The sequence below is a fragment of the Oncorhynchus kisutch genome, linkage group LG11 (assembly GCF_002021735.2).
Source record: "Oncorhynchus kisutch isolate 150728-3 linkage group LG11, Okis_V2, whole genome shotgun sequence".
NCBI lineage: Eukaryota > Metazoa > Chordata > Actinopteri > Salmoniformes > Salmonidae > Oncorhynchus > Oncorhynchus kisutch.
In genome coordinates, this window is record NC_034184.2 from 82,811,067 (window position 1) to 82,832,308 (window position 21,242).

Consider the following 21,242-nt stretch of genomic DNA (forward strand, 5'->3'; position numbering starts at 1 on the left):
AAGCTGACCACGACTCCATTTTGTTGATCCCTGCCTACAGACAGAAACTAAAACAAGAAGCTCCCACGCTGAGGTCTGTCCAACGCTGGTCCGACCAAGCTGACTCCACACTCCAAGACTGCTTCCATCACGTGGACTGGGAGATGTTTCGTATTGCGTCAGCCAACAACATTGACGAATACGCTGATTCGGTGTGCGAGTTCATTAGAACGTGCGTTGAAGATATCGTTCCCATAGCAACGATTAAAACATTCCCCAACCAGAAACCGTGGATTGATGGCAGCATTCGTGTGGAACTGAAGGCGCGAACCACTGCTTTTAATCAGGGCAAGGTGTCTGGTAACATGACTGAATACAAACAGTGCAGCTATTCCCTCCGCAAGGCTATCAAACAAGCTAAGCGTCAGTACAGAGACAAAGTAGAATCTCAATTCAACGGCTCAGACACAAGAGGCATGTGGCAGGGTCTACAGTCAATCACGGACTACAGGAAGAAACCCAGCCCAGTCACGGACCAGGATGTCTTGCTCCCAGGCAGACTAAACAACTTTTTTGCCCGCTTTGAGGACAATACAGTGCCACTGACACGGCCTGCAACGAAAACATGCGGTCTCTCCTTCACTGCAGCCGAAGTGAGTAAGACATTTAAACGTGTTAACCCTCGCAAGGCTGCAGGCCCAGACGGCATCCCCAGCCGCGCCCTCAGAGCATGCGCAGACCAGCTGGCCGGTGTGTTTACGGACATATTCAACCAATCCCTATACCAGTCTGCTGTTCCCACATGCTTCAAGAGGGCCACCATTGTTCCCAAGAAAGCTAAGGTAACTGAGCTAAACGACTACCGCCCCGTAGCACTCACATCCGTCATCATGAAGTGCTTTGAGAGACTAGTCAAGGACCATATCACCTCCCCCCTACCTGACACCCTTGACCCACTCCAATTTGCTTACCGCCCAAATAGGTCCACAGACGATGCAATCTCAACCACACTGCACACTGCCCTAACCCATCTGGACAAGAGGAATACCTATGTGAGAATGCTGTTCATCGACTACAGCTCGGCATTCAACACCATAGTACCCTCCAAGCTCGTCATCAAGCTCGAGACCCTGGGTCTCGACCCCGCCCTGTGCAACTGGGTACTGGACTTCCTGACGGGCCGCCCCCAGGTGGTGAGGGTAGGCAACAACATCTCCTCCCCGCTGATCCTCAACACTGGGGCCCCACAAGGGTGCGTTCTGAGCCCTCTCCTGTACTCCCTGTTCACCCACGACTGCGTGGCCACGCACGCCTCCAACTCAATCATCAAGTTTGCGGACGACACAACAGTGGTAGGCTTGATTACCAACAACGACGAGACGGCCTACAGGGAGGAGGTGAGGGCCTCCAGGACACCTACACCACCCGATGCTACAGGAAGGCCATAAAGATCATCAAGGACATCAACCACCCGAGCCACTGCCTGTTCACCCCGCTGTCATCCAGAAGGCGAGGTCAGTACAGGTGCATCAAAGCTGGGACCGAGAGACTGAAAAACAGCTTCTATCTCAAGGCCATCAGACTGTTAAACAGCCACCACTAACATTGAGTGGCTACTGCCAACACACTGTCAATGCCACTGACTCTACTCCAGCCACTTTAATCATGGGAATTGATGGGAAATGATGTAAATATATCACTAGCCACTTTAAACAATGCTACCTTATATAATGTTACTTACCCTACATTATTCATCTCATATGCATACGTAGATACTGTACTCTATATCATCGACTGCATCCTTATGTAATACATGTATCACTAGCCACTTTAACTATGCCACTTGGTTTACATACTCATCTCATATGTATATACTGTACTCGATATCATCTACTGTATCTTGCCTATGCTGCTCTGTACCATCACTCATTCATATATCCTTATGTACATATTCTTTATCCCCTTACACTGTGTATAAGACAGTAGTTTTTTGGAATTGTTAGTTAGATTACTTGTTCGTTATTACTGCATTGTCGGAACTAGAAGCACAAGCATTTCGCTACACTCGCATTAACATCTGCTAACCATGTGTATGTGACAAATAAATTTGATTTGATTTGATGGTGGGGTAGATGAGGCTGAGTCTAGTCACGTTATGGATGGTGGTGTAGATGAGGCTGGGTCTAGTCAGGTTATGGATGGTGGTGTAGCTGAGGCTGAGTCTAGTCAGGTTATGGATGGTGGTGTAGCTGAGGCTGAGTCTAGTCAGGTTATGGATGGCGGTGTAGATGAGGCTGGGTCTAGTCAGGTTATGGATGGTGGTGTAGATGAGGCTGGGTCTAGTCATGCTATAGATGGTGGTGTAGATGAGGCTGGGTCTAGTCAGGTTATGGATGGTGGTGTAGATGAGGCTGGGTCTAGTCAGGTTATGGATGGTGGTGTAGATGAGGCTGGGTCTAGTCAGGTTATGGATGGTGGTGTAGATGAGGCTGGGTCTAGTCATGCTATGGATGGTGGTGTAGATGAGGCTGGGCCTAGTCAGGCTATGGAAGGTGGTGTAGATGAGGCTGAGTCTAGTCAGGTTATGCTGGTGGATGAGGAGAGTATAGTGGGGAAGTGTAAGAGACCAGGGGGGGAGGTCAAGCAGAAAAGGAAAAAGGGTGTGGTCAATGGCACCATGGAACCTTTGCCTGGTGATGGGGGGGGGGCTGACCAGAGAGGAAGGGCAGGTGGTCAGGATGGGAGATAGAGATGAGGAGGAAAGTGAGTCTGAGGAAGAGGATGATGAGTTATTTTTTTCAGACTTCTCTTCAATGGGTCCGGAGCTGACAGCCAGTCAAGCTGAGGGGTCTAAGTACACGTTGAGATAACTGACAAGGTTCCTGAATGAGACCAAGGGGAAAAAAGTTCATCTTGAGGCTATTTTTCTAATCTGAGAAAGTTTGTAAAAAACATTACAACATGCTATGAAAAATGAGGGGCACGGTGTCCTCTCACCCAGGAAACAGTTAAGGAAGTGGGTCACAACAGTGCGAAATGGTCGACCTTCAGACACTGTTTAGATTAATAGTTTCTTTCTGACACTGGGGCTTTTTGAGCATTGCTATTGGTCTCTTTCTCTGCTGGCTTTTCTCCCACTTCTTATGGAGACTCTTTGGGTAGACTCACTCAATATAAATGGTGCCAGAGATGCGGGAAGGAGGAGTCTGTTGGGTGAATATGTAAAACAAAACAAAAGTACAGGTGTTGTTTCTGCAGGAGACGCATAGTGATGTGTTGAATGAAGTCGATTGGGGGCTCTGGTGGAAAGGGGCAAGTGTGTTGAGCCATGGGACACATTTTAGTGCAGGGGTAGCAGTCCTCTTTGTACCGGGTCTGTCTGTAAAGATTTGCTCCTCAAAGGAGGTGTGTAGGGGTAGGCTGCTTGTTGTAAAAGCAAAAATAAACAACATGGGTTTTATCTTTATAAATAAAATTTGATTTGTCACATACACTTTCCACCTGGCTACCACTACCCCGGTCAACTGCACTGTACCCCCCACAACAACTCGCCCAAGCCTTCCCCATTTCTCCTTCTCCCAAATCCAGTCAGCTGATATTCTGAAAGAGCTGCAAAATCTGGACCCCTACAAATCAGCCGGGCTAGACCATCTGGACCCTTTCTTTCTAAAATTATCTGCCGAAATTGTTGCAACCACTATTACTAGCCTGTTCAACCTCTCTTTTGTATCATCTGAGATTCCGAAAGATTGGAAAGCAGCTGCGGTCATCCCCCTCTTCAAAGGGGAGGGGCACTCTAGACCCAAACTGCTACAGACCTATATCTATCCTACCCTGCCTTTCTAAGGACTTCGAATGCCAAGTCAACAAACAGATTCCCGACCATTTCGAATCCCACCTCACCTTCTCCGCTTAGCAATCTGGTTTCAGAGCTGGTCATGGGTGCACCTCAGCCACGCTCAAGGTCCTAGACGATATCTTAACCGCCATCGATAAGAAACAATACTGTGCAGCCATATTCATTGACCTGGCCGAGGCTTTCAACTCTGTCAATCACCACATCCTCATCGTCAGACTCGATAGCCTTGGTTTCTCAAATGATTGCCTCGCCTGGTTCACCAACTACTTCTCTGATAGAGTTCAGTGTGTCAAATCGGAGGGCCTGTTGTCTGGGCCTCTGGCAGTCTCTATGGGGGTGCCACAGGGTTCAATTCTTGGGCCGACCCTCTTCTCTGTATACATCAATGATGTCGCTCTTGCTGCTGGTGAGTCTCTGATCCACCTCTATGCAGACGACACCATTCTGTATACTTCTGGCCCTTCTTTGGACACTGTGTTAACAACAACCCTCCAGATGAGTTTCAATGCCATTACAACTCTCCTTCAGTCATCTACAAGACCCTGCTAGGTAAAGTCCCCCCTTATCTCAGCTTGCTGGTCACCATAGCCGCACCCACCTGTAGCACGCGCTCCAGCTGGTATATCTCTCTGGTCACCCCCAAAACCAATTCTTCCTTTGGTCGCCTCTCCTTCCAGTTCTCTGCTGCCAATGACTGGAACGAACTACAAAAATCGCTGAAACTGGAAGCACTTATCTCCCTCACTAGCTTTAAGCACCAGCTGTCAGAGCAGCTCACAGATTACTGCACCTGTACATAGCCCATCTATAATTGTGCCTAACACAGGGAGAGAGGGGGGTTCTATTTGGGAGTCTTAGACAGGAACTCTCACAGGTAGAGCCTGAGGAGACGCTGGTGGTCGGAGGGACTGGAACTGTACAATGGATTTTACGAAGAGCCTCATTCAGTGTCAGTGGGAGTGTTAAGGGACATCATTAATCAGTTCAACCTAGTGGATGTTTGGAGAACTAAACATCCAAACACAAGACAGTATACATGTGTGAAGGGTTTTGGGGCTAGGGTGAGTGCAGCCCAACTTGATCGATTTTACATGTTCAGGAATCAGAGCAATTGGCCGCTACCATTCTCCCGGTGGGGTTTTCGGATCACCACATAACCATGGCTCGGCTGTCTATTTCACCAGGGCCCCGGCAGGCATCCTATTGGACATTCAATATAAAGCTCTTACAAGATGCCACTTTTTGCTCAGGTTTCAAGACCTGTTGGGAAAGGTGGGGGCAGCGGAGAGTCAATGGTGGGATGTGGGGAAAGGCCAAATTTGGCTCTTCTGTAAACAGTATATACATCTCTCTCATCAGAGGCGAGGAGAGTATTGGGGGAACTAGAGCATTGTATTAGTGAGATGGAGGTAGAGATGGTGAGCAATGTAGGTCTCCAGGCTAATTTAGCTGAATTACGTAGGGACCTGGGCAGTTTTCTCCAGGTTAAAGCAAAGGGAGCACTTGTAAGAGCTAGGTTCTCCATACTCAAGGAGATGGATGCTCCCAGCTCCTTCTTCTTTGGTTTGGAAAGACAGAGTGGTGAAGCCAAGGGTATGCATTGTCTACGGCTGTCTGATGGGCGGGTGACCTCTGTGGTGGGGTGATGCGTTTTATACTGAGTTGTATAGGGCAGAAATGTGTGATCCCATGTGTGCTCAGGTCTTGTTTGCAGAACTCCCTAAGCTCTCTCTGGCACAGAGGGATGTTGTCCCATGAACTGGCAGAGACCGTAAACCAGATGTACCCCGGTCGTGCACCGGGGGTCGGTGGACTCCCAGTGGAGTTTTATAAAAAATTATATAATTGAACATGACTTCTTTTGCGTGTTGCGTGAATGCGTCGGGGTAGGAGAGTTGCCGATGTGCTGCCGTCGGGCGGCTCTGACACTCCTGCCCAAAAAAGAGGACTTGTGTGAACTTAAGAAGGAGGCCTGTGGCATTACTCTGTGCGGACTACAATATATTTTCCAAGGTCCTCTCTAACAGACTGAAGTCCCATTTGGACTCGATAGTACATAAGGACCAAACATATTGTGTACCGGGACGCTCAATCACAGACAACTTGTTCTTAATCAGGGACATGTTGGACTTGCCGAGAGGTTCTAATGTGAACTTTGAACTGGTCTCTTTAGATCAAGAGCAGGCTTTTGATAGAGTGGACCATGAGTATCTGTTTAATGTGATGTCTGTGTTTGGGAATACTTTTTTGACCTGTGTAAAGCAGTTGTATCGTGGGGCGTAATGCATGGTCAAGATGGGAGGGGTGCTCAGTAGGCCAGTCTGGGTGAGACGGGGCATTAGACGGGGATGCCCTCTATCGGGGCAGTTATATACACTAGCCATTGAGCCTTTTTTGGGACTGCTACTCAGGAGACTGCAGGGAGTGTGCTGTACAGGCATGGATATGATGACAGGCATAGCAGTGTCAGCATATGCAGATTATGTTTCTTTGATGGTCAGGGATGGTCTGGATATGCAGGCACTAGAGACTAGTCTGAAGGTGTACGAGGGAGCTTCGTCAGCTAAGGTAAACTGGGGCAAGTGTAAAGCTCTGTTATGGGGGGATAGGGCCCCTCTGCTTCCAGGGGGTTTGCAGTGGGGTTGAGAAGGGCTTAAAGTTTTGGGGGTGTACCTGGCTTCGGAGAAGTGGGTTAGGAAGAACTGGGAGGGGCTGTCACAGGCAGTGGTGTCAAGACTGGCCAGGTGGAGGTGGTTCCTGTCCAAATGTCATATAGAGGGAGGGTGCTGATAATCAACATTATCACCCCCCCCCCCGCCGGCCCCGCCAGACCTGGAACGCAAGCTGGTGAACTTTTTTATCTCTTTTTTTTTCTGGTCGGGCCATCACTGGCTGAGGGCGGCAGTGTTATACATGACCGTCCACGAAGGAGGACAGGGCCTGGTGGAACTGGAGAGCAGGATGGCTGCTTTCTGACTAAAGGCGGTGCAGAGACTGCTGTACCATACTGATGTTGTGTGGAAGGAGCCAGCATGAGCGCTGTTGAGGAGAGCTGGTGAATTAGGGTTGGACCGGCAGCTGTTCCTCATGAGGCTGGAGAGGCTGAGTACAGCAGGTCTCTCTGAGTTTTACTCTGCAGTGCTGAGGGCCTGGCAGCTGCTAAGGCCCACATGAGAAGGGGGTGTGGAGCCTCGGCTGTGTATGTGGGAGGAGCCTATCTTCCGCAACCCAGCCATCCCTTTGAGATCGGTTCAGTCGGCCACCCTGCAGAGGCAACTGATGGCAGCGGGTTTACAAAGGCTGGGTGACCTGAGACTGCTGGGAGAGGAGGGGTGGAAAACCCTGGAAGTCTTGGCACAACAAACAGGAATAACGTGTTTTAGGCTGCTGGAGAGATTCCTGGAGGAGGTCCAGGAGGCACTGTCTGAGCCGGGTAGGGGGGGGGGGGGGGGGGGGGGTTTGAGTGGCCAAAGGGGTTGGGGCCACCAATGTTTCCGCCACTGCAGGTGACGGCAGAGACTGGAGACTGGCAAGGGCGTCTGAGCCTGGGGGAGTTTGAAGGGGTGGGAGGTACAGCCCTCTGCATTAAGGTAAGGAACATTAGGAGCCTAACAGGAGTGAAGGCACATCAGTGGCAGGGGGTATGTGGGGTGGAGAGTATGGTGGGTTTTAGATGGAGGGGGATCTACAAACCCCCAGTACCAAAGAGGTCAGGGGACCTCCAGTGGAGGGTTCTTCATGGAGCCCTGGCCACTAACAGCTGGTTGGCACGGGTTGATCCGGGAATCGGGCAGGGGTGTCCTTTCTGTGTAATGAAAGAAACTGTGATTCATGTGTTTTCTGTGTGCACCAGGTTAATGCCTTTAATGCCTCTGTTGGAATGTCTGTGTGAGAGGTTTGGGGGTGGAGTTTACTGTTGGAATGTCTGTGTGAGAGGTTTGGGGGTGGAGTTTACTGTTGGGATATCTGTGTGAGAGGTTTGGGGTGGAGTTTACTGTTGGAATGTCTGTGTGAGAGATTGGGGGTGGAGTTTACTGTTGGAATGTCTGTGTGAGAGGTTGGGGGTGGAGTTTACTGTTGGAATGTCTGTGTGAGAGGTTGGGGGTGGAGTTTACTGTTGGAATGTCTGTGTGAGAGGTTGGGGGTGGGTTTTACTGTTGGAATGTCTGTGTGAGAGGTTGGGGGTGGAGTTTACTGTTGGAATGTCTGTGTGAGAGGTTGGGGGTGGGTTTTACTGTTGGAATGTCTGTGTGATAGGTTGGGTGTGGTTTTTAATGTTGGGATGTTTATAATGGGATAGAGGTATTTGATTAAGGAGAAGTTGAATTTTCTGTTTTCTCAGGCGAAGTTGGCTATTTGGCTAACAAGGAGGAACAGGGTCAAAGGTGGGGGGATAACAGACCCTTTACTATTTAATGGGATGGCCTCTGCGCGCCTTAGGGTGGAATTTGAGTTCTATAGAATGATAAAGTGTGGAGATGTTTCAGGAGATATGGTGTGTTGGGGGGCTGTCTGTATATCTGGGGAGGATGTTTTGGATAAATGGTTGTAGAAGTGGTGACGGTGGTGTGTTGTTTTGGGTATTGTGATGTTGGTTTGTACGTGGTAGATGAAAGGTGAGTATGGTACATGTACAGGATATATATTTGGTGTTTTATTTTTAAGGGGGTGTTAAAGGAAATGTGAAAGTTTCAGAAAAAAAAGACAGTCTTTCTCTCTCTCTCTTTTCTCTCTCTTTTTATATTGCTCTCTAATTATTCTCTCTCTCTTTTCTCTCTCTCCTCTCTCTCTTTTCTCTCTTCCTCTCTCTCTTTATAGTACTCTAATTATTCTCTCTCTCTTTTCTCTCTCTCCTCTCTCTTTTCTCTCTTCCTCTCTCTTTTCTCTCTTCCTCTCTCTCTTTATAGTACTCTCCCTCTCTAATTTTCTCTCTCTAGTTCTCTATCTCATTGTCTGTCTCTAGGTATGTTTTCCTTCCGTTCTGTCTCTACTGAGGTGGTGTAATTGATGTCTAACCATCTTTTCTCTGTGACAATTAGGGGCCCCCTGGTCTCCCAGGTCTGAAGGGTGACCCCGGCACCAAGGGTGAAAAGGTGAGCCCGCCTCAATTTCCCGTCCTAAAGCACTTATTGATTTGATTTCTCCGATCCGAGAAGGGGTTGGGAGTTTAACCTGTAGTGGGTTGGAGACGATGGCCATGAGCGTGGCTGGGATTGGACCTCCACTCATCTGAACCCTTTAACCAGCTTCTCTACAAAGGTCAAACAAAATATTTCGGTAGAGCAATACATTTAAATTCAAATTATTCGACACAACTTGTGTTTGAAACTAAAAGTGACATTTGGAGAAATCTGGAAGCCAGTTTGAATTGAATAGGACCGTACCACATTGGCGGCTCCATTTGATGCAGAGCGTTAGATCTGCCAGTGAATTTAAAGTCAGTAATGAAGCGCAGGACACTGCTTTCTGTAAAAAAAAGTAATTTCTGTAAAAATGATTTCAGATGTGTAGAATGAGTTTTCTGATTTGTATTTTACTTGATGGAATGGTAACAGCTATAGCAGGGTTGTACTGGTGCCAGGCATGGTATTGTCTTCAACGTGTTTTTACTGTAAGTATCTCAATGGTCCCAGTCCTTCCTACTCTTGTTTGTTTGTGTCCTACAGGGTCATCCAGGTCTGATCGGTCTGATTGGACCCCCTGGCGAGCAGGGAGAGAAGGGAGACAGAGGCCTACCTGGACCCCAGGGTTCTCACGGAGGCAAGGGCGACGGTGTAAGTGATTAATGACCTCATCACCTTGCCATTCGTCAATCAGGAAATAAAATGCCATTGGTCTGATTATCTCTATGTTAGGCTTGAAAAACAGAATAATGGGGGTCTCCATCTATATGTCTCTATGTTAGGCATGAGAAACAGAATAATGGGGAGCCCCATCTATATGTCTCTATGTTAGGCATGAGAAACAGAATCATGGGGGTCTACATCTATATGTCTCTATGTTAGGCACGAGAAACAGAATAATGGGAGTCTCCATCTATATGTCTCTATGTTAGTGTTGAAAAACAGAAGAATGGGGATCTCCATCTATATGTCTCTATGTTAGGCATGAGAAACATAATAATGGGGATCTACATCTATCTAGCTGTATTACTCACGACAATACCAGCAACTTTTCAGGGCTCATGAAAACGTTGCAAAAGGTTGCTAATGTTTCCCTTGCAATCTACCACTCGTTATCTCACTGTAGTCCGCTGTCATCCCACTGTCGTCTTACTGATGTCTGGTCTCTTCTCCCCAGGGTATCAGTGGAGCTTCAGGTCCTCTCGGTCCCCCTGGTCCTCCTGGCCTGCCTGTAAGACTGTCCTCCGTTTTCTCTGTTTTATTTAGAGTATAGTCTCACAGTTAACATGTCCATGTAATGATACAACATAGTCACCTCCTCTTTACTGATCACGCCATCTTCGTTGTCTCTTCCAGGGCCCTGGAGGTCCTAAAGGAGCTAAGGGTTCATCGGTAAGTTCTGTTCAACAACCGTTTTTATCAACTGAGACTACTGTGACAGTCATTTTATAGGAGTGTTTGTGAAATCCAGAATTAACAACATGCTCTAAATCTCCATGCTCTTTTCAGGGTCCTGCTGGTCAGAAGGGAGACACCGGTACGATCGGTTCACCTGGTCCTCCTGTGAGTATTACTTTTACATTCATTTTGGTGTCCTCTCTAAGTCCGAGAATAGGCCACTTCTGTGTCTTTAGCTGGAATTCATGAAGTTATTTTTTAGAAAACGCTGTGACACTATGGGATATTTTCTTTCTTCCTCTATAGGGTCCCTCTGGTGAGGTGATCCAGCCACTGCCCATCCAGTCGCCCAAGAAGAACCGCAGACACGCAGACATGCAGGCGGACACGGCGGGTACCATGATGGACTACGGAGATGGCATGGAGGACATCTTTGGTTCGCTCAACAACCTCAAACAGGACATGGAGAGGATGAAGTACCCAATGGGAACACAGAACAACCCAGCCAGGACCTGCAAAGACCTGCAGCTCGCCCACCCAGAGTTCACCAACGGTGAGTTACAGAGAGGGGGAATCATGGGTAATATGCTAATGCTATGGCTGTGATTTCTGGCCATTTTGTTTATCTAGACAAGGAAGCCGTTAACTGTGAATGCTGTTTGCTCATTTTGTAGCGATGCCATTGGAGTGTATATGGTATATTTGCAGGTAGTGTATTGCAGTGGTGAATTTGAATAGCACTAAGAACAAGACCTCAGTGAGGTTATACCTAACATTAACAGACCTCAGTGAGGTTATACCTAACATTAACAGACCTTCATTGAGGTTATACCTAACATTATCAGACCTCATTGAGGTTATACCTAGCATTAACATACCTCAGTGAGGTTATACCTAACATTAACAGACCTCAGTGAGGTTAAACCTAACATTAACAGACCTTAGTGAGGTTACACCTAACATTAACACAACTTAGTGAGGTTACACCTAACATTAACAGACCTCAGTGAGGTTACACTGAACATTAACAGTATTTTTTAAAACTTTTATTTACTCAGGGTCTCATTTACTCCCTGCAGCTGCGTAGCCTAGTGGTTAGAGTGTTGGACTAGTAACCGGAAGGTTGCAAGTTCAAACCCGCGAGTTGACAAGTTACAAATCTGTCGTTCTACCCCTGAACAGGCAGTTAACCCACTGTTTCTAGGCCGTCATTGAAAATAAGAATTTGTTCTTAACTGACTTGCCTAGGTAAAATAAAAATGAAAAATTGAGATGTATCATAGTTAGACAGAAAGTCAGACAATTTTCTAAGAGCAATTGAGAGGGCCACAGGATGACGACAAACTCCCAGTGACGTTAGTTGGGCATTATTACCCAAGGCCCAGATTTATGACTAGACATTCACAGAGGTGCTAATTCATACAGTAACATTCACATTTTTCTTCATGAATATGGTGACACCCTCACCTCTGTCAGATCTGCAGTATTACACATTATATTCATTCAGAGACACACCAGTGTCTGCCACAGATTTGTTTAACCAAGTCTCAGTAATGATCAAAATGACCGTGTTAGTTTGAGAAGTCAGAATTACAATAAAATCCATTTTCGTAATCAAACTTCTGACATTTTACACGAATCAGTCCAAGGCCACAGCTGTGGGATTTCAGATCAGACGGGGTCTCTAACACAAACATGCTATGTTGAGTAGGTAACCCTCTATATGAAATAGCCATGGGGTTGTCTTGAAAGGGTACGGTATACTGTAAATACAAGATAACTTACTACTGTACCATTTGGTCTATGGCTGGAACGAGGACGTGGATTAATACAAGACGCAAGAAGGGTTACCTGTTTCGGACAAGGACTGATATCATATCACTTAGTACCTTTTTAAATGTTTACACTGAATGTTAGAAGATCTGTTGTTGCTAAACATATGAACATATTATTTTTATATCTGTCAGGTGTCATAGAACAATTAAACGATTTAGTGACATTTTGTAGTTTTTAGTTTTCAGTTGTCGGTGGAACCTTAGAACTAGAGAGAACTACAGATTCAGGTATTTTATTGTGTCATTGGGTTTTGTTCCACAGGCGAGTACTGGATAGATCCTAACCAGGGATGTTCAGGGGACTCGTTCTCTGTCCACTGTAACTTCACGGCTGGAGGAGAGACCTGCATCTTCCCAGATAAGAAGTTCAGTGGAGTGAGTGGCGTTTCATTTCCTCCAAGAGGACGACACACACACACACACACACACACACACACACACACACACACACACCTGCTCATGCTATGAAGTTAAGCATAGAGTCAAGCCATAGTCTTGTTCAATTCTAGATAATGTTCTGATAGGATCATTCATACATGTACACATTACCTCACTTACCTCAACCAACCGGTGCCCCCGCACATTGACTCTGTACCGGTACCCCCTGTATATAGCCTCCACATTGACTCTCTACCGGTACCCCCTGTATATAGCCTCCACATTGACTCTCTACCGGTACCCCCTGTATATAGCCTCCACATTGACTCTCTACCGGTACCCCCTGTATATAGCCTCCACATTGACTCTACCGGTACCCCCTGTATATAGTCTCCACATTGACTCTGTACCGGTACCCCCTGTATATAGTCTCCACATTGACTCTCTACCGGTACCCACTGTATATAGCCTCCACATTGACTCTCTACCGGTACCCCCTGTATATAGTCTCCACATTGACTCTCTACCGGTACCCCCTGTATATAGCCTCCACATTGACTCTACCGGTACCCCCTGTATATAGCCTCCACATTGACTCTACCGGTACCCCCTGTATATAGCCTCCACATTGACTCTGTACCGGTACCCCCTGTATATAGCCTCCACATTGACTCTGTACCGTAACCCCCTGTATATAGTCTCCACATTGACTCTCTACCGGTACCCCCTGTATATAGTCTCCACATTGACTCTCTACCGGTACCCCCTGTATATAGCCTCCACATTGACTCTCTACCGGTACCCCCTGTATATAGCCTACACATTGACTCTCTACCGGTACCCCCTGTATATAGCCTCCACATTGACTCTGTACCGGTACCCCCTGTATATAGCCTACACATTGACTCTCTACCGGTACCCCTTGTATATAGCCTACACATTGACTCTCTACCGGTACCCCCTGTATATAGCCTCCACATTGACTCTCTACCGGTACCCCCTGTATATAGCCTCCACATTGACTCTACCGGTACCCCCTGTATATAGCCTCCACATTGACTCTCTACCGGTACCCCTGTATATAGCCTCCACATTGACTCTCTACCGGTACCCCTGTATATAGCCTCCACATTGACTCTCTACCGGTACCCCTGTATATAGCCTCCACATTGACTCTCTACCGGTACCCCTGTATATAGCCTCCACATTGACTCTCTACCGGTACCCCCTGTATATAGCCTCCACATTGACTCTGTACCGGTACCCCCTGTATATAGCCTCCACATTGACTCTCTACCGGTACCCCCTGTATATAGTCTCCACATTGACTCTGTACCAGTACCCCCTGTATATAGCCTCCACATTGACTCTGTACCAGTACCCCCTGTATATAGCCTCCACATTGACTCTGTACCGGTACCACCTGTATATAGCCTCCACATTGACTCTCTACCGGTACCCCCTGTATATAGCCTCCACATTGACTCTCTACCGGTACCCCCTGTATATAGCCTCCACATTGACTCTCTACCGGTACCCCCTGTATATACCCTCGCTACTGTTATTTTACTGCTGCTCTTTAATTATTTGTTACTTTAAAAAAAAATTGCTCATCTATTTTTTACTTAACACGTTTTTCTTCTTAACTTCTTAAAGCATTGTAGGTTAAGGGGTCGTAAGTAAGCATTTCACTGTACGGTCTGTTGTATTCGGTGACAAATACAGTTTGCTTTGATTCATATGCTAGTGAGGGTTATGGGACTGCGAGATTCATGTTTGGGGATGTTTGATGGGTTCACCGCTTGGTCATTCAACATTTAAACCTAACTTGTTTTGGTGAATTTGACATTTACATTCATACTGTATCTCTGTGAAATGTAATGTAAAGTCATGAAGAAAAATAGATGCATTTGAACTAAAGGGTTGGAAGTGACATTGGTAATTGTCAAGACAATCAATATAGACAAACTGTATGAGCAGAAAAAAAACTGATATACACATTTTTTTATTGAATTACTATACATACTGTAGTGATTTTCCTATATGTTAAGATCTGAGGGAAGGGGTATCTAGCTGTATATTGGATCAAAAGTAAACCTAATTCCAGGAACCAGATGTTCTTCTAAGTACCGAAGCGCCTCATTTGTTTGGCTCCGTAGGTCAGAATATCTTCATGGCCCAAAGAACTTCCAGGGTCGTGGTTCAGTGAATTTGAGCATGGTGCAATAGTAAGTACTTCCTTCAACTCCACGGTTTTCATCCTCCACTGTTCTCTTCTCAAAAGAAATGTCTCCTCTTCACAATACTAAACTAAAATGATTTCTCAGGCTCCCACTTGGCCATCTCTCTGCCTTATGTCTGTCAGTACAGAGGCTCTTCAGAAGTAGCATTTGAGATAGAAGACAGAGAGAGAGAGAGAAAATTGTCTCTGGAAGTGACCCCCACTTTTCTAACCACCAAGAAATCCAGACCTCTCATATAAGACCTCTCACCCCCCCCCCCAGACCCTTCTCATTCATATTTCATACAGTCTGGGATTGACGAAGGATGAGGAGGAAAATATGATTTTCGATTGCTTTGCGACTCAGTTTGGCCCATTGCCTGAGAGAGAGATTGTATAACTGATACTGACAGCATGTTTTTGAAGAAGAGTATCAGGGGGAACCTTTGATTCAGCAAATGAAAAGAAGCTCAACAACAATGACAAAAAAAAACATTTAAAACTTCCAAAAGGACTAATTCGAGCCAGAGGTGGAGGAGGAAGGAGTCAGCTTGACTTCCTGTACAATGGAGTAAAGTGAGTTAAAATAAAAAATACAAAATATATTTAATATTTTTAGTGCTCCAACTCCTTTCTGCCTTGAATTAGTATTTTTGGAGAAAAATTATGTTAGCCTTAGAAGAACTCTTGGGATAAAACACTTCTAAGCAGTATATTATGTCCAATCTCATGTTTCATTTCTGACCTCTCAGTCTATTTTCTGTTTTCTCTCACACCTTCCTCCAATTAACAGTTTTCATACGTTGATGCAGCCGGTAACACAATCAGTGAAGTTCAGATGACCTTCCTGAAACTACTGACTGCCTCTGCCAGGCAGAGCTTCACCTACAGCTGCCACCAGTCTGTGGTGTGGCACGACGAGACCACCGACAGCTACGACAAGGCGCTGCGGTTCCTGGGATCCAACGATGAGGAGATGTCCTATGACAGCAACCCTTACGTCAGGGCCCTCGTAGACGGATGCGCGGTAAGGGCTGCCATCGATACTGCCCGTCTGTAATAGTGATTGTTCAAGTACATTTGGGAAAGTCTCGCAAGTATGTAAAATGTCCTCATTGGTTGTTTTGTTGGACTTGTTTAATGTCTGATGGCTGAAAGCACAATGTTTAATAGTTTATTTTTCCCCCGTTCTCTCTTTCCAGTCGAGGAAGGGCTACGGAAAGACTGTGATGGAGATTAATACTCCCAAGATCGATCAGGTTCCCATCATTGATGTCATGTTGAATGACTTTGGAGATGCCAGCCAGAAGTTTGGATTTGAAGTGGGTCTAGTCTGCTTCCTTGGCTAACTGCTTCCCTGGCTAACTGCTTCCCTGGCTAACTGCTTCCCTGGCTAACTGCTTCCCTGGCTAACTGCTTCCCTGGCTAACTGCTTCCCTGGCTCACATAAAAAAAACACTTGGCGGGGTCAGCAAAAAGGTCAAGACATTTTGGATATCAACAACCAGCCCCCCAACCCAACCCAGCCCAGCAACCAAACCCCCAACCCAGACCCCCAACCCAGACCAGCAACCCAGCCCAGCAACCAAACCCCCCAACCCAGCCCCCCAACCCAGACCAGCAACCAAACCCCCCAACCCAGCCCCCCAACCCAGACCAGCAACCGAGCCCAGCAACCAAACCCCCCAACCCAGACCAGCAACCAAACCCCCCAACCCAGCCCCCCAACCCAGACCAGCAACCAAACCCCCCAACCCAGCCCCCCAACCCAGACCAGCAACCAAACTTACCTGTTTCCATATCGCCTAACCCCAGTACCCTGCCCCCTCACCTGTTTCCATACCACCTAACCTGGGTACCCAGCCCCCTCACCTGTTTCCATACCACCTAACCTGGGTACCTAGCCCCCTCACCTGTTTCCATACCACCTAACCCCAGCACCCAGCCCCCTCACCTGTTTCCATACCACCTAACCTGGGTACCTAGCCCCCTCACCTGTTTCCATACCACCTAACCTGGGTACCCAGCCCCCTCACCTGTTTCCATACCACCTAACCTGGGTACCCAGCCCCCTCACCTCTTTCCATACCACCTAACCTGGGTACCCAGCCCCCTCACCTGTTTCCATACCACCTAACCTGGGTACCTAGCCCCCTCACCTGTTTCCATACCACCTAACCCCAGTACCCAGCCCCCTCACCTGTTTCCATACCACCTAACCTGGGTACCTAGCCCCCTCACCTGTTTCCATACCACCTAACCTGGGTACCCAGCCCCCTCACCTGTTTCCATACCACCTAACCTAGGTACCCAGCCCCCTAACCTGTTTCCATACCACCTAACCTGGGTACCCAGCCCCCTCACCTGTTTCCATACCACCTAACCCCAGTACCCAGCCCCCTCACCTGTTTCCATACCATCTAACCCCAGTACCCAGCCCCCTCACCTGTTTCCATATCACCTAACCCCAGTACCCAGCCCCCTCACCTGTTTCCATATCACCTAACCCCAGTACCCAGCCCCCTAACCTGTTTCCATACCACCTAACCCGGTGCCCAGCCCCCTAACCTGTTTCCATATCAACTAATCCCAGTACCCAGCACCCTCACCTGTTTCCATACCACCTAACCTGGGTACCCAGCCTCCTCACCTGTTTCCATATCAACTAACCCCAGTACCCAGCCCCCTCACCTGTTTCCATACCACCTAACCTGGGTACCCAGCCCCCTAACCTGTTTCCATACCACCTAACCTGGGTACCCAGCCCCCTAACCTGTTTCCATACCACCTAACCTGGGTACCCAGCCCCCTCTACCTGTTTCCATATCACATGCAAGTTTTTAATAAAAAATGTTGTAGCGAACAGGTCTTGCCGTGTATGTAGCTTTTACCAGGACAAGACTTCTTGCCCTTGTAGGGCTAGAATCACATGACTTAAACCTGTTGTGGCACAAAGACGAAGGACATATGAAGGTGTTGCAGAGAAAGGTGAACAGGAGAAAAACGAGAGAGATCGAGAGACGAGGGAGTAGAGAGACCTCTTTTCTGGATTCTACAGGTGCTGTACAAAATGAAATGCCACAATGACGATGGTGCTTGTTCAAAACACACACAAATTAAGAGGTGCTAAAAAAAGGTGCGTTTTGATAATGAATAAACTTTAATTTAAATTTTTCTTACAATACTGTTATTTCTGAATCCACTTTCAAAACCTTTGTGTGTATCAGAATCGCATCTGGCTCTTAATCTTCGAAACAAAAATATATTACCAGTCAAACGTTTGGACACCGACTCATTCAAGGGTTTCTCTTTATTTTTAGTATTTTCTACATTGTAGAATAACAGTGAAGACATCAAAACTGTAAAATAACACATATGGAATCATGTGGTAACCAAAATAGTGTTAAACAAATCTAAATCTATTTTATATTTGAGATTCTACAAAGTAGCCACCCTTTGTCTTGATGGCAGCTTTGCACACTCTTGGCATTCTCTCAACCAGCTTCACCTGGAATGTTTTTCCAACAGTCTTGAAGGAGTTCTCACATATGCTGAGCACTTATTGGCTGCTTTTCTTTCACTCTGCAGTCCAACTTTTTTATTTTTTTTATTTCACCTTTATTTAACCAGGTAGGCTAGTTGAGAACAAGTTCTCATTTGCAACTGCGACCTGGCCAAGATAAAGCATAGCAGTGTGAACAGACAACACAGAGTTACACATGGAGAAAACAATTAACAAGTCAATAACACAGTAGAAAAAAAGGGGAGTCTATATACATTGTGTGCAAAAGGCATGAGGAGGTAGGCGAATAATTACAATTTTGCAGATTAACACTGGAGTGATAAATGATCAGATGGTCATGTACAGGTAGAGATATTGGTGTGCAAAAGAGCAGAAAAGTAAATAAATAAAAACAGTATGGGGATGAGGTAGGTGAAAATGGGTGGCTATTTACCAATAGACTATGTACAGCTGCAGCGATCGGTTAGCTGCTCAGATAGCAGATGTTTGATGTTGGTGAGGGAGGTAAAAGTCTCCAAATTCAGCGATTTTTGCAATTCGTTCCAGTCACAGGCAGCAGAGTACTGGAACAAAAGGCGGCCAAATGAGATGTTGGCTTTAGGGATGATCAGTGAGATACACCTGCTGGAGCGCGTGCTACGGATGGGTGTTGCCATCGTGACCAGTGAACTGAGATAAGGCGGAGCTTTACCTAGCATGGACTTGTAGGTCTGGCGACGAATATGTAGCGAGGACCAGCCGACTAGACCATCTCAATTGGGTTGAGGACGTATGATTGTGCAAGTCAGGTCATCTGATGCAGCACTCCATTACTCTCCTGGGTCAAAGAGCCATTACACAGCCTGGAGGTGTGTTTTGGGGTCATTGTCCTGTTGAAAATGTAATCATAGTCCCACTAAGCGCAAATCAGATGTGATGCAGAATGATGTGGTAGCCATGCTGGTTAAGTGTTCCTTGAATTCTAAATAAATCACTGACAGTGTCACCAACAAAGCACCTCCACACATTCACACCTCCTCCATGCTTCACGGTGGGAACCACACATGCGGATCACGCATGCGGAGATCATCCATTCACCTACTCTCAGTTTCATCGTAGCGCTTGATGGTTTTTGCGACTGCTCTTTTCTGGATTAGCTGACCTTCATGTCTTAAAGTAATGAGGGACTGTCATTTCTCTTTGCTTATTTGAGCTGTTCTTGCCATAATATGGACTTGGTCTTTTACCAAATAGGACCATCTTCTGTATACCACTCCTACCTTGTCACAACACAATTGATTGGTTCAAACACATTAAGGAGGAAAGAAATTCCACAAATTAACTTTTAACAAGGCGCACCTGTTAATTGAAATGCATTCCAGGTGACTACCTCATGACACTTGTTGAGAGAATGCCAAGAGTGTGCAAAGCTGTCATCAAGGCAAAGCGTGGCTTCTTTGAAGAATATAAAATATATTTAGATTTGTTTAACACTTTTTTGCTTAGTACATGATTCCATGTGTTATTTCATAGTTTTTATATCTTCACTATTTTTCTACAATGTAGAAATTAGTAGAAAATAGTAAAAAAAATAAAGAGGAACCCTTGAATGTGTTGTTGTGAGGTGTTCTACAACTTTTGACTGGTAGTGTGTGTGTAAAGACAGACTGACAGAATTCAATAATTATGATATTTTGTCGATGAATATATCCTGTGTTAACTGTTACCAGTTAAGTTATTTCTAGTGATAATGTATATATACACACACCATCCTAAGATGTATGTTATTTGCAGGTTTACCTTTTGAGACCATAGGTAAAATGACTAAGACTCCCCAGCTCACATATAGCAACATATTCCACTAATGTTCTGATACTGTGCTTGTATTAAGCAATCAATGCATTCATTCTACTTTTTATTTAAATTTATTTGGGGTTTTCATTTTTGTTTTCATTTTGTTCAAATGTTTTCTTTTTTTTTAATGGGGGAGGTGGGTCGTATACCTTAACCTTAACATTTTGTTGATAACCATTAAGATCTGAAGATGCTATCCCCTGAATAAACCTTGGTTAAACATTTAAGTTGATATATTTTGGGGTAATTGGGGAATTGAAGATAAATCCTTATGGGTTAGAGATCCTCTGTTCAGATCCTTCTGAGATGTAAGACCTTTATCTGACCCATATTTTTAACTAAAATTAGAAAATGTTTTAATGTGCTTTTTATGGTCATTTAAATATTAAAACTGGATTTTAAACAACATTGAACGAAATGTCTCTATTGCTTGTTTGTTTTATTTTGTAAAAGAGAGAGGACAGGAATGTTGCATCAATGTACGACCGAGCTACGATTTGTCACACCAGATAATGTGATTTAACCCACAAATTTGTTTTCTCCATTATACTGGAAGTTACAGGAAAAGGTACTGTTTGGTGTAGCACTGACAATATTTGACCATAAAATGTCAGTTTCCAGGGGGTACGTTTGAACATAGGAAATTCTCTGTTCTTTAAATAAATGTAAAAAAATTCTCCATGAAGTAATCCAACAATGTGAAGAGGCGACTCCGGGATGCTCCTTCTAGGCAGAGTTACAAAGAAAAATCCATATCACAGACTGGCCAATAAAAAGATAAAGATGGGCAAAAGAACATAGACACTGGACAGAGAAACTCTGCCTAGAAGGCCAGCATCCCGGAGTCGCCTCTTCACTGTTGACGTTGAGACTGGGGTTTTGCGGGTACTATTTAATGAAGCTGCCAGTTGAGGACTTGTGAGGCATCTGTTTTCTCAAACTAGACACTAATGTACTTTTCCTCTTGCTCAGTTGTGCACCGGGGCCTCCCTCTCCTCTTTCTATTCTGGTTAGGGCCAGTTTGCACTCTTCTGTGAAGGGAGTAGTACATAGCATTGTACCAGATCTTCAGTTTCTTGGCAAATTCTCGCAT

At 45.9% G+C, this 21,242-nt stretch overlaps 1 protein-coding gene across 1 annotated transcript in view; it reads left to right on the forward strand.

Moving 5' to 3' along the window:
- Positions 1–16,144, forward strand: part of LOC109875786 (collagen alpha-1(XI) chain-like) — a 241,229-nt gene extending 225,085 nt beyond the window's left edge. The window contains 10 exon segments of the mRNA XM_031836411.1: positions 8,878–8,931; positions 9,505–9,612; positions 10,139–10,192; positions 10,318–10,353; positions 10,471–10,524; positions 10,666–10,912; positions 12,457–12,569; positions 14,732–14,800; positions 15,587–15,820; positions 15,996–16,144. Coding sequence (XP_031692271.1) covers positions 8,878–8,931; positions 9,505–9,612; positions 10,139–10,192; positions 10,318–10,353; positions 10,471–10,524; positions 10,666–10,912; positions 12,457–12,569; positions 14,732–14,800; positions 15,587–15,820; positions 15,996–16,142 — 1,116 coding nt within the window. The 3' untranslated portion in view covers positions 16,143–16,144.
- Positions 16,145–21,242: the final 5,098 nt, after the last annotated feature.